Genomic DNA, 13,232 nt, shown 5'->3' with positions numbered 1-13,232 from the left:
GGTCCGTGGAAAAATCGGAAAATGCACCGTTTTGCAGCCGAGACCGTGATCCGTGTATCCTGTCCGTCAAAAAAATATGACCTGTCCTATTTTTTTGACAGACAACGGTTCACGGACCCATTCAAGTCAATGGGTCCGTGAAAGAACACGGATGCACACAAGATTGGCATTCGTGTCCGTGATCCGTGGCGGTAGGTTACTTTAATACAGACGGATCCAACAGTGTGCGCCCCCCCCCTCCCTCCCTCTATTGTAATAATTCGTTGGTGGCACAGTGTGCGCCCCCCATCGCCCCCCCTCCCTCTATAGCATTAACAACATTGGTGGCCAGTGTGCAGCCTCCCATCTCTCCCCCCCCCCCCCCATCATTGGTGGCAGCGGAGTTCCGATCGGAGTCCCAGTTTAATCGCTGGGGCTCTGATCGGTAACCATGGCAACCAGGACGCTACTACAGTCCTGGTTGCCATGGTTACTTAGCAATAGTACAATAGTAGAAGATTCATACTTACCTGCTCCTGGCTGCTGCGATGTTCGTGTCCGGCCGGGAGCTTCACCTACTGGTAAGTGACAGGTCTGTGCGGCGCATTGCTAAATGAACTGTCACTTACCAGTAGGAGGAGCTCCCGGCTGGACACAGACATCACAGCTCCCAGGTAAGTATGAATCTTTTACTATTGTACTATTGCTAGTAACCCGCTGCCACCAATGATCGGGGGGGGGAGAGATGGGAGGCCGCACACTGGCCACCAATGTTGTTAATGCTATAGAGGGAGGGGGGGCCGATGGGGGGCGCACACTGTGCCACCAACGATTTATTACAATAGAGGGAGGAAGGGGGGGCGCACACTGTGCCACCAACGATTTATTACAATAGAGGGAGGAAGTGGGGGGGTTCACACACTGTGCCACCAACGATTTATTACAATAGAGGGAGGAAGGGGGGGTGCACACTGTGCCACCAACGAATTATTACAATAGAGGGAGGAAGGGGGGGCGGGGGGGCGCACACTGTGCCACCAACGAATTATTACAATAGAGGGAGGAAGGGGGGGGGGCCGCACTGGCCACCAATGATATTCAAACTGGGGAGGGGGGGGGGTCTGCCCCCTGCTGCCTGGCAGCCCTGATCTCTTACAGGGGGATATGATAGTACAATTAACCCCTTCAGGTGCGGCACCTGAGGGGTTAATTGTGCTGATCATTGCCCCCTGTAAGAGATCGGATGCTGCTAGGCAGCAGGGGGCAGTAAACAGTTTGTAGTATATTCTAACTAGAAGCGTCCCCATCACCATGGGAACGCCTCTGTGTTAGAATATACTGTCGGAAATGAGGTTTCACGATCTAACTCATATCCGACAGTATATTCTAACATAGAGGCGTTCCCATGGTGATGGGGACGCTTCAAGTTAAAATATACCATCGGATTGGAGAAAACTCCGATCCGATGGTATAAAAGGGACTCCAGACTTTACATTGAAAGTCAATGGGGACAGATCCGTTTGAAATGGCACCATATTGTGTCAACGTCAAACGGATCCGTCCCCATTGACTTGCATTGTAATTCAGGACGGATCCGTTTGGCTCCGCACGGCCAGGCGGACACCAAAACGACTTTTTTTTATGTCCGTGGATCCTCCAAAAATCAAGGAAGACCCACGGACGAAAAAACGGTCACGGATCACGGACCTACGGACCCCGTTTTTGCGGACCGTGAAAGAAAACGTCCGTGTGCATGAGGCCTAACTCAGATACGATCACTGAAGAACAGCGGTACTCAAACCTTGCAGGTTTTCATAGGTTACACCTCCTCCAATTTATCAAAAAATCTCATACCCCAAGCGAAACTAGCCCTACGTGCTTTGAGCAGATGGCTATGGGTACGAAAGACCCCCTCAAGAAAATATCTAATCCAAAATAGGGAAAAAATAACACAACAAACGCCAAAGATATGCCTTTTGGGAATGATGCCACTAACTTCCTACAACAAACGAGAGAAGAGTTTGTGCCAACACCTCTTAGCGGTAGCAAGATTGCTAATAGCTGCAAATTGAAAGGATACGTCTTCCCCAGAGATATCACTGTGGTTAAATAAATGTGATCAAATATATTGATTGGAACAGTTAGCTCACTGGGAATCCAACACCTATTACCAGTTTGAAAGCATTTAGGGCCCCTGGAAGGTATATAGAAACCTCCTCTAAGTACTCAACAATAAAACTCAGACCTTTCTAGTCTGCATCCCTTTGATACTCAGTTACGGCAATTGTTATTGTTAAATCGTTTAGTTACATTCACTGAAGCAAATACTCAAGAAAGTTTAATACAAAAATAGGAAAATTGCTTTATTATTATATAATACAACATAGAATTGAAATGTCAACATATATGTCACAAATATGTAATGAATGGCCAAAGCTCTGTTACTGTACAACTGTGATCTTGATTTATTCTGTGTTACCTAATTGGAAAACCAATAAAATATTTTTTTAAAATAAAAATGATACCCTACCTAAGACAATCGCCCCAAAAAAAACCAAAAAACTATGGCTCTCAGACTATGGAGACCCTAAAACATGATTTTTTTTTTGTTTCAAAAATGATATTATTGTGTAAAACCTAAATAAATAAAAGTATACATATTAGGTATTGCCACGTCCGTAACAACCTGCTCTATAAAAATATCACATTACCTAACTCCTCAGGTGAACATCGTAAAAATAAAATAAAAACTGTGTCAAAAAAGCCTTGTTTTTGTCACCTTACGCCACAAAAAGTGTAATAGAAAGCGATCAAAAAGTCCTACACACCCCAAAATCATACAAATCAAACAGTCATCTCATCCCGCAAAAAATAAGAACCTACCTAAGAAAATCGCCCCAAAAATGTTATTATTGTGTTAAATGTAAAAAAATTTAATAAATAAGTTGACATATTAGGTATTGCCGCGTCCACAAAAACCTGCTCTATAAAATAACAAAAAAATACCACATGACCTAACCCCTCAGATGAACAACGTAACACCGTAAAAAAAAAATAGAAACAGTGTCAAAAAAGCCATTTTTTGTCACCTTACATCACAAAATCAAAAACTGTAATACCAAGCGATCAAAAAGTCATATGCACCTTAAAATAGTACCAAACAGTCATCTCATATTGAAAAAAATGAGCCCCTATATAAGACAGCCGCAAAAAAAAAATCTGATTTGGTATTGTCACGTCCGTAACAACCTGCTCTATGAAAATAACACATGATCTAACCTGTCAGATGAACCTTGTAAATAAAAAAAATAAAAACGGCGCCAAAACAGCTATTTTTTTGTTACCTTGCCTCACAAAAAATGTAATACAGCGAACCAAAAATCATATGTACCCTAAAATAGTAGCAATAAAACTGCCACATTATCCTGTAGTTTCCAAAATGGGGTCATTTTTTTGGAGTTTCTACTGTAGGGTGCATCAGGGGGGCTTTAAATGTGACATTGTGTCAAAAAACAAGTCCAGCAAAATCTGCCTTCCAAAAACCACATGGCGTTGCTTTCCTTCTGCCCCCTGCATATACAGCAGTCTACGATCACATACGGGGTATTTCTGTAAACTACAGAATCAGGGCAATAAATATTGAGTTTTGTTTGTCTGTTAACCCTTCCTTTGTTACTGGAAAAAATGGATTAAAATGAAAAACCTGCCAAAAAAGTGAAATTCAGAAATCTCAACTCCATTTTCCATTAATTCTTGTGGAACACTTAAAGGGTTAACAAAGATTGTAAAATCAATTTTGAATACCTTTATGGGTGTAATTTCCAAAATGTTGGGTGGTTTTTATTATGTAAGCCTCACAAAGTGACTTGAGACCTGAACTGATCTTTAACCACTTAAGGACCACAGGTTTATACCCCCCTAGTGACCAGGCCCTTTTTTACAAATCGGCACTCCACAACTTTAGCGGTTTATTGCTCGGTCATGCAACTTACCACCCAAATGAATTTTACCTCCTTTTCTTCTCACTAATAGAGCTTTCATTTGGTGGTATTTCATTGCTGCTGACATTTTTACTTTTTTTGTTATTAATCGAAATTTACAGATTTTTTTGCAAAAAAATTACATTTTACACTTTCAGTTGTAAAATTTTGCAAAAAAAAAACGACATCCATATATAAATTTTTCTCTAAATTTATTGTTCTACATGTCTTTGATTAAAAAAAAATGTTTGGGTAAAAAAAAAAAATGGTTTGGGTAAAAGCTATAGTGTTTACAAACTATGGTACAAAAATGTGAATTTCCGCTTTTTGAAGCAGCTCTGACTTTCTGAGCACCTGTCATGTTTCCTGAGGTTCTACAATGCCCAGACAGTACAAACACCCCACAAATGACCCCATTTCGGAAAGTAGACACCCTAAGGTATTCGCTGATGGGCATAGTGAGTTCATAGAACTTTTTATTTTTTGTCACAAGTTAGCAGAAAATGATGATTTTTTTTTTTTCCTTACAAAGTCTCATATTCCACTAACTTGTGACAAAAAATAAAAACTTCCATGAACTCACTATGCCCATCACAAAATACCTTGGGGTGTCTTCTTTCCAAAATGGGGTCACTTGTGGGGTAGTTATACTGCCCTGGCATTCTAGGGGCCCAAATGTGTGGTAAGTAGTTTGAAATCAAAATCTGTAAAAAATGGCCGGTGAAATCCTAAAGGTGCTCTTTGGAATGTGGGCCCCTTTGCCCACCTAGGCTGCAAAAAAGTGTCACACATCTGGTATCGCCGTACTCAGGAGAAGTTGGGCAATGTGTTTTGGGGTGTCTTTTTACATATACCCATGCTGGGTGAGATAAATATCTCGGCAAAAGACAACTTTTCCCATTTTTTTATACAAAGTTGGCATTTGACCAAGATATTTATCTCACCCAGCATGGGTATATGTAAAATTACACCCCAAAACACATTCCCCCACTTCTTCTGAGTACGGCGATACCACATGTGTGACACTTTTTCTGCAGCCTAGGTGGGCAAAGGGGCCCACATTCCAAAGAGCACCTTTAGGATTTCAACGGCCATTTTTTACACATTTTGATTTCAAACTACTTCGCACGCATTTGGGCCCCTAAAATGCCAGGGCAGTATAACTACCCCACAAGTGACCCCATTTTGGAAAGAAGACACCCCAAGGTATTCCGTGAGGGGCATGGCGAGTTCCTAGAATTTTTTATTTTTTGTCACAAAGCGTGAGAAGAAGTCTGGAATATAAATGTCTAAAAAAATTTACGCATTTGGATTCCGTGAGGGTTATGGTGAGTTCATGTGAGATTTTATTTTTTGACACAAGTTAGTGGAATATGAGACTTTGTAGGAAAAAAAAAAATTCCGCTAACTTGGGCCAAATAAATGTCTGAATGGAGCCTTACAGGGGGGTGATCAATGACAGGGGGGTGATCAGGGAGTCTTTATGGGGTGATCACCCCCCTGTCATTGATCACCCCCCTGTAAGGCTCCATTCAGACGTCCGTATGTTTTTTACGGATCCACGGATACATGGATCGGATCCGAAAAACACATACGGACATCTGAATGGAGCCTTACAGGGGGGTGATCAATGACAGGGGGGTGATCAATGACAGGGGGGTGATCAATGACAAGGGGTTGATCAGGGAGTCTATATGGGGTGATCACCCCCCTGTCATTGATCACCCCCCCTGTAAGGCTCCATTCAGACGTCCGTATGTTTTTTACGGATCCACGGATATATGGATCGGATCCGCAAAACACATACGGACATCTGAATGGAGCCTGACAGGGGGGTGATCAATGACAGGGGGGGTGATCAATGATAGGGGGGGTTATCAGGGAGTCTATATGGGGTGATCACCCCTGTCATTGATCACCCCCCTGTAAGGCTCCATTCAGATGTCCGTATGTGTTTTGCGGATCCGATCCATGTATCAGTGGATCCGTAAAAATCATACGGACGTCTGAATGGAGCCTTACAGGGGGGTGATCAATGACAGGGGGGTGATCAATTACAGGGGGGTTATCAGGGAGTCTATATGGGGTGATCACCCCTGTCATTGATCACCCCCCTGTAAGGCTCCATTCAGACGTCTGTATGTGTTTTGCGGATCCTATCCATGTATCAGTGGATCCGTAAAAATCATACAGACGTCTGAATGGAGCCTTACAGGGGGGTGATCAATGACAGGGGGGTGATCAGGGAGTCTATATGGGGTGATCACCCCCGTCATATATCACCCCCCTGTAAGGCTCCATTCAGACGTCCGTATGTGTTTTGCGGATCCGATCAATGTATCAGTGGATCCGTAAAAATCATACGGACGTCTGAATGGAGCCTTACAGGGGGGTGATCAATGACAGGGGGTGATCAATGACAGGGGGGTGATCAGGGAGTCTATATGGGGTGATCACCCCCGTCATTGATCACCCCCCTGTAAGGCTCCATTCAGACGTCTGTATGTGTTTTGCGGATCCGATCCATGTATCAGTGGATCCGTAAAAATCATACGGACGTCTGAATGGAGCCTTACAAGGGGGTGATCAATGACAGGGGGGTGATCAATGACAGGGGGTTGATCAGGGAGTCTATATGGGGTGATCACCCCCGTCATTGATCACCCCCCTGTAAGGCTTCATTCAGACGTCCGTATGTGTTTTGCGGATCCGATCTATATATCAGTGGATCCGTAAAAATCATACGGACGTCTGAATGGAGCCTTACAAGGGGGTGATCAATGACAGGGGGGTGATCAATAACAGGGGGGTGATCAGGGAGTCTATATAGGGTGATCAGGGGTTATCAGGGGTTAATAAGTGGTTAATAAGTGACAGGGGGGGGTGTAGTGTAGTGGTGTTTGGTGCTACTTATTACTGAGCTGCCTGTGTCCTCTGGTGGTTGATCCAAACAAAAGGGACCACCAGAGGACCAGGTAGCAGGTATATTAGACGCTGTTATCAAAACAGCGTCTAATATACCTGTTAGGGGTTAAAAAAATCTAATCTCCAGCCTGCCAGCGAACGATCGCCGCTGGCAGGCTGAAGATCCACTCGCTTACCTTCCGATCCTGTGAACGCGCGCGCCAGTGTGCGCGCGTTCACAGGAAATCTCGTCTCACGCGAGATGACGCCAATCGGCGTTAGTGTAGCCTGGGAGAGCCGCCGCAATGACACCTTTCGGCGTTACGTGTGCGGCAAGAGGTTAAAAAGTGGGTTTTGGAAATTTTCAGAATAATTTCAAGATTTGCTTCTAAACTTCTAAGCCTTCTAACGTCCCCCAAAAATAAAATAGCATTCACAAAATGATCCAAACATGAAGTAGACATATGGGTAATGTAAAGTAATAACTATTTTTGGAGTTATTACTATCTATTATAAAAGTAGAGAAATTGAAATGTTGAAATTTGCAAATTTTTCTAAATCTTTGGTAAATTTGGTATTTTTTTTATAAATAAAAATGAAATATTTTGACTCAATTTTACCACTGTCATGAAGTACAATATGTGACGAAAAAAAACTGGCTGAAGATCCACTCGCTTACCTTCCGATCCTGTGAACGCGCGCGCCTGTGTGCGCGCGTTCACAGGAAATCTCGTCTCACGCGAGATGACGCCAATCGGCGTTAGTGTAGCCTGGGAGAGCCGCCGCAATGACGCCTTTCGGCATTACGTGTGCGGCAAGAGGTTAAAAAGTGGGTTTTGGAAATTTTCAGAATAATTTCAAGATTTGCTTTTAAACTTCTAAGCCTTCTAACGTCCCCCAAAATTAAAATAGCATTCACAAAATGATCCAAACATGAAGTAGACATATGGGTAATGTAAAGTAATAACTATTTTTGGAGTTATTACTATCTATTATAAAAGTAGAGAAATTGAAATGTGGAAATTTGCAAATTTTTCTAAATCTTTGGTAAATTTGGTATTTTTTTTATAAATAAAAATGAAATATTTTGACTCAATTTTACCACTGTCATGAAGTACAATATGTGACGAAAAAAAACTGGCTGAAGATCCACTCGCTTACCTTCCGATCCTGTGAACGCGCGCGCCTGTGTGCGCGCGTTCACAGGAAATCTCGTCTCACGCGAGATGACGCCAATCGGCGTTAGTGTAGCCTGGGAGAGCCGCCGCAATGACACCTTTCGGCGTTACGTGTGCGGCAAGAGGTTAAAAAGTGGGTTTTGGAAATTTTCAGAATAATTTCAAGATTTGCTTCTAAACTTCTAAGCCTTCTAACGTCCCCCAAAAATAAAATAGCATTCACAAAATGATCCAAACATGAAGTAGACATATGGGTAATGTAAAGTAATAACTATTTTTGGAGTTATTACTATCTATTATAAAAGTAGAGAAATTGAAATGTTGAAATTTGCAAATTTTTCTAAATCTTTGGTAAATTTGGTATTTTTTTTATAAATAAAAATGAAATATTTTGACTCAATTTTACCACTGTCATGAAGTACAATATGTGACGAAAAAAAACTGGCTGAAGATCCACTCGCTTACCTTCCGATCCTGTGAACGCGCGCGCCTGTGTGCGCGCGTTCACAGGAAATCTCGTCTCACGCGAGATGACGCCAATCGGCGTTAGTGTAGCCTGGGAGAGCCGCCGCAATGACGCCTTTCGGCATTACGTGTGCGGCAAGAGGTTAAAAAGTGGGTTTTGGAAATTTTCAGAATAATTTCAAGATTTGCTTCTAAACTTCTAAGCCTTCTAACGTCCCCCAAAAATAAAATAGCATTCACAAAATGATCCAAACATGAAGTAGACATATGGGTAATGTAAAGTAATAACTATTTTTGGAGTTATTACTATCTATTATAAAAGTAGAGAAATTGAAATGTGGAAATTTGCTAATTTTTCTAAATCTTTGGTAAATTTGGTATTTTTTTTATAAATAAAAATGAAATATTTTGACTCAATTTTACCACTGTCATGAAGTACAATATGTGACGAAAAAAAACTGGCTGAAGATCCACTCGCTTACCTTCCGATCCTGTGAACGCGCGCGCCTGTGTGCGCGCGTTCACAGGAAATCTCGTCTCACGCGAGATGACGCCAATCGGCGTTAGTGTAGCCTGGGAAAGCCGCCGCAATGACGCCTTTCGGCATTACGTGTGCGGCAAGAGGTTAAAAAGTGGGTTTTGGAAATTTTCAGAATAATTTCAAGATTTGCTTCTAAACTTCTAAGCCTTCTAACGTCCCCCAAAAATAAAATAGCATTCACAAAATGATCCAAACATGAAGTAGACATATGGGTAATGTAAAGTAATAACTATTTTTGGAGTTATTACTATCTATTATAAAAGTAGAGAAATTGAAATGTGGAAATTTGCAAATTTTTCTAAATCTTTGGTAAATTTGGTATTTTTTTTATAAATAAAAATGAAATATTTTGACTTAATTTTACCACTGTCATGAAGTACAATATGTGACGGAAAAAAAACATTTCAGAATGGCCTGTAAAAGTGTTTTAAAGTTATTCACACATAAAAGGTACACATGTCAGATTTGCTAAAAATGGCCTGGTCCTTAAGGTGAAAAATGACTGGGTCCTTAAGGGGTTAACAATGAGTTTTACCTTTTATGCTTTGTAAACATTTTGCTGTTTAGTTAACTTTCAGTAATCGTATTCTTCCTTCCTAAGGAGTGTAAAATCCCCGACCATGAACTAGCTGTCTGCATACTCCTTGCTGTGTTCCGTGAAATAACCATGTATTATGGGACCCAAAATAATCCAGATCGTGGGGCGGTGACTGTAAGTATTTCACGAATGTTGTTTAACTCACAGAAATAGTTGCTGTATCTGTATATCTAGACGTGTTGAATATTGTAGTTACCTGTCAAATACTGTATATTTACTGATGTGTTCAAAATAGGAACATAAAGCCGTGAATTTTATCAAGAACATCAAAGTTCTCCAAGAAGGAGCAAGGAGACGCTTTGTGGAGACATTGCTCAGCAACAGCCGGCCAATACTTCGTGTTGTTCCTGGTACGAGAAGCTCACACGTCACTGTTTTCGGACTGGCTATACATTTGGGTGTTGTACTTCTCAATCAGAATAATCAACTTCTTTCACCACTAAGAAATTTGTCTTTTGTTCCATCAAGAATGCAGGTATTAAATTCCAACCGATTGTTTCTGACAGTCCTTTATAACATTCATTTAAATAGCTATACCTATACAAGATATATATTTCATAATTTCTAGAATTCGTATTTGCCAACAATGCCAGAAGATTTGATTGTCTATGCAAGAGTTGCTATGCGTGAACAGCTGCATTGGTACCGTAAGTGGAACACATGAATATTTCAGAAGTATGTAATGGTAATATGAACATTCCTCACAATGGTTGAAGGGGTTTTCCGAGACTTTAATACTGATGACCTATCCTCAGGATTTTCCAATGATCAGCTGTTTGAAAAGGCAGCAGCGCACGCAGCCTTCTAGCTTTTCCTAGGCCAGTGACAACACCTTCATCTGTCATGTGACCTAGGCGCAGCTCAGCCCCATAGAAGTGAATGGGGCTGAGCACAGTACTAGACACAGCCGCTGTACAATGTACAGTGCTTTGATTGGTAAGTACGGAGAAGGCCACCGCACTCACAGGTACACCGGTGGCTTTTTCAAACAGGTAATTGCCGGGAGTCTTGAGGATAGGTCATCAGTGTTAAAGTCTTTGAAAACCTTTGAAGGATTACATGTGTAAAGCAATTGTAAGACTGTGTTCACATCATGTTTCTGATGTCTGGATAGCTGCCGATGTACAAGCTAAAAACGGCCATAAGATTAAATTAGCATGGTGGAAGCCAAAAGAGTGTCTTTTTGGCCATCATTTGGGTGGTATTCCATGCAGTGGTAGCTAGTAAAAATAAGTTATACTGTATGCTATATGTATGCTTTTACAGTGGGACTCTGTGTGGTAGAAGCAACTGTACAATATATGGAGCCCATAAACGTGATGTGAACACAGTAACATGGTTAGGCCTTGATCTTTTTTAAACATGAGCCTATAATTATGTTTTTTTATTTCCAATAGGTTGTCCTAATGGTCACTACTGTACTGTTGGTGAGGTAGGTTTTTATAACTATACTGATTTTAAAGGGAATATTACCAAAAATGACAGTGCTACATATTTTACAAAGTTTCTTTTGATAGGGGAGACCAGGTTAAATTTTTGCTTCACTCTAGGGTGCCCCTGCCTCTAACCTGTTTAGAGTGACACTGTACTTTGGGAAAAATTTTGATATGTCATAGTATCATATCAAAGGTTTTGATTGGTGGAGGTCTGAGTGCTGAGACACCGGTCATCACTAGAATAAGGAGAAAGTGCTCACATAGCACTCTGTCTCTCCTCGCTGCAGGAGACAAAATCAGAATGGGCCCATAGACTTTTTATTTCTTCCATCGCCTGCAGTGAGGAGAGAGAGCACACTATGTGAGCACTTCTCTTTCCTAATTTTAGTGATCAGCGGGGGTATCAGCACTTAGACACCCAGCAATCAAAACTTTTGATATATCACAACATTTCTATGTGATGTTGAATATTTTTGCATTCATAAATACAAAAGTATCATGGGAGTGATGCCTTTATTGGCTAACTCCAAAAGTTTTCCCAAAGTACAATGCCGCTTAAAGGGGTTGGCCACTATTGGTTATTATTGACCAATGACTATGTAAGGTGTCTATATGCAACTTACTAATATAGTCTTTGTTGAAATTCTGCACCATTTTCTATATTTCATGAGGTATGTCCCCTTTACAAAGTCTTTCATGCTGTCCACACAGAGGTCCTGCCCATAAAATAGTTGCTAATGGAGGGTCATGTGACCAGACAAATCACCTCCATGTGATGTCTCCTCCATTCAAATACACTGCACTTGCCATCTGGACTTGTTCTCTTGAAGGTTTAGTACAGGTGCAGTGTGGTTGAATGGAGGACACAACACATGGAGGTGATTTTCCTGGTCACATGAGCTTCCATCAGCAACTATTTTATGGGCAGGACCTCTGTTTAAACAGCACAAAAGACTCTGCAAACAAGGGAGTATACCTTATGAAATATAGAAAGTGGCACAGAATTTCAACAAAGGCTTTATTAGTAAGTGCCATATAATCACCTCACAAACACATTGGTCAACAATAACCAGAAAGTGGCCAACCCCTTTAAGGTAACAGGACCACGTGTTGTACAAATGTGGTGGGTGGTTAAAGGCTCATGCACAGGGCATGTGTATATGGCAATGCACAGAGGCCGTAAGGAGCCACACAGTCTCTATGTGATGCCACAGAGGCTTCATCTGGTGCAGCATGGATGTGTTCTGCCCTGGAGACAGTGCAGACAGTGGGAGTAGTACATCTCTACATGGCTTGCCACATTTTTATGTATAAAAGCAACAGAAGACAGTCCTGCTCACCTTGCTTGGCTGCACATGTGCACAGACCTGCCAAACGAAAGGCTTCCATGTAGATCCCAGTAAGAAGTTGTCTATGCCAGTCAGACAGTAACGATTATGTTTTTTAAATACTTCTATCGATGAATAAGGACATTAGTGTCTGAAACATGTAAGCGTTACTGTCAGATGAGCAAGATGTTGGATGTATTTTATGCACTGAAATAAAATAGGACTTTATCAGACTCTGCTGCGACTGTTGGACAACTTCTTATTTGTATCTACATTTCTTTTAGGAAGCTTACTATACAGAACTCCTAGGAAAGTTGTTCCTAAATTTTTTGGGGAATGCAGTAAACATGTCAGGAGAGTAGACAGTTCCTCATTAAAGGGGTTCTCCAGGAATTTATAAAATAAAATTACTTAAATACTTAAATATTACTTTATTATAAATATATTCTCAAATACCTTTCATAGTTTTAATATCAAATTTTGTCCATGATCCCTGACAAGCAGAGCAGAGAAGAGAATGAGGCAGCTTGTCCTCCAGTGTGATTAGAACAGATTGTGTGTACTAATAGGATGGCGGCCATTTTATTTCCCCTGATGATTGCTCCCCAGACAAAATGAGCCATTATAACTAATAAAAGGTATTTGGGAACATATATAATATAATAAAGTAATATTTAAAGGGGTTGTCCTGGTTCAACGCTGAACCCAGACATATCCCCTCCTTCCCCTCCCTGTTATGATCATCTGAGCATTTCATGTATCGCGCAGGGCAAAGGCATTTTCTGGAGATCCGGTGAGATACCAGGCTCACCATGGGTAAAGC

At 41.3% G+C, this 13,232-nt stretch overlaps 1 protein-coding gene across 1 annotated transcript in view; it reads left to right on the top strand.

Annotated features, from left to right (window-relative positions):
- LOC121008305 (E3 ubiquitin-protein ligase RNF213-like) overlaps positions 1 to 13,232 on the top strand; it is a 393,898-nt gene that overhangs the window by 219,089 nt on the left and 161,577 nt on the right. The window contains exons 26-29 of the mRNA XM_040440760.1: positions 9,649 to 9,759; positions 9,881 to 10,120; positions 10,214 to 10,292; positions 11,043 to 11,077. Of these exons, the coding sequence (XP_040296694.1) occupies positions 9,649 to 9,759; positions 9,881 to 10,120; positions 10,214 to 10,292; positions 11,043 to 11,077 (465 nt within the window). The remainder of the gene's footprint in view (positions 1 to 9,648; positions 9,760 to 9,880; positions 10,121 to 10,213; positions 10,293 to 11,042; positions 11,078 to 13,232) is intronic.

This window comes from Bufo bufo, chromosome 1 (assembly GCF_905171765.1).
Source record: "Bufo bufo chromosome 1, aBufBuf1.1, whole genome shotgun sequence".
Classification (NCBI taxonomy): Eukaryota; Metazoa; Chordata; class Amphibia; order Anura; family Bufonidae; genus Bufo; species Bufo bufo.
This window is presented reverse-complemented; position numbering and strand designations above follow the sequence as displayed.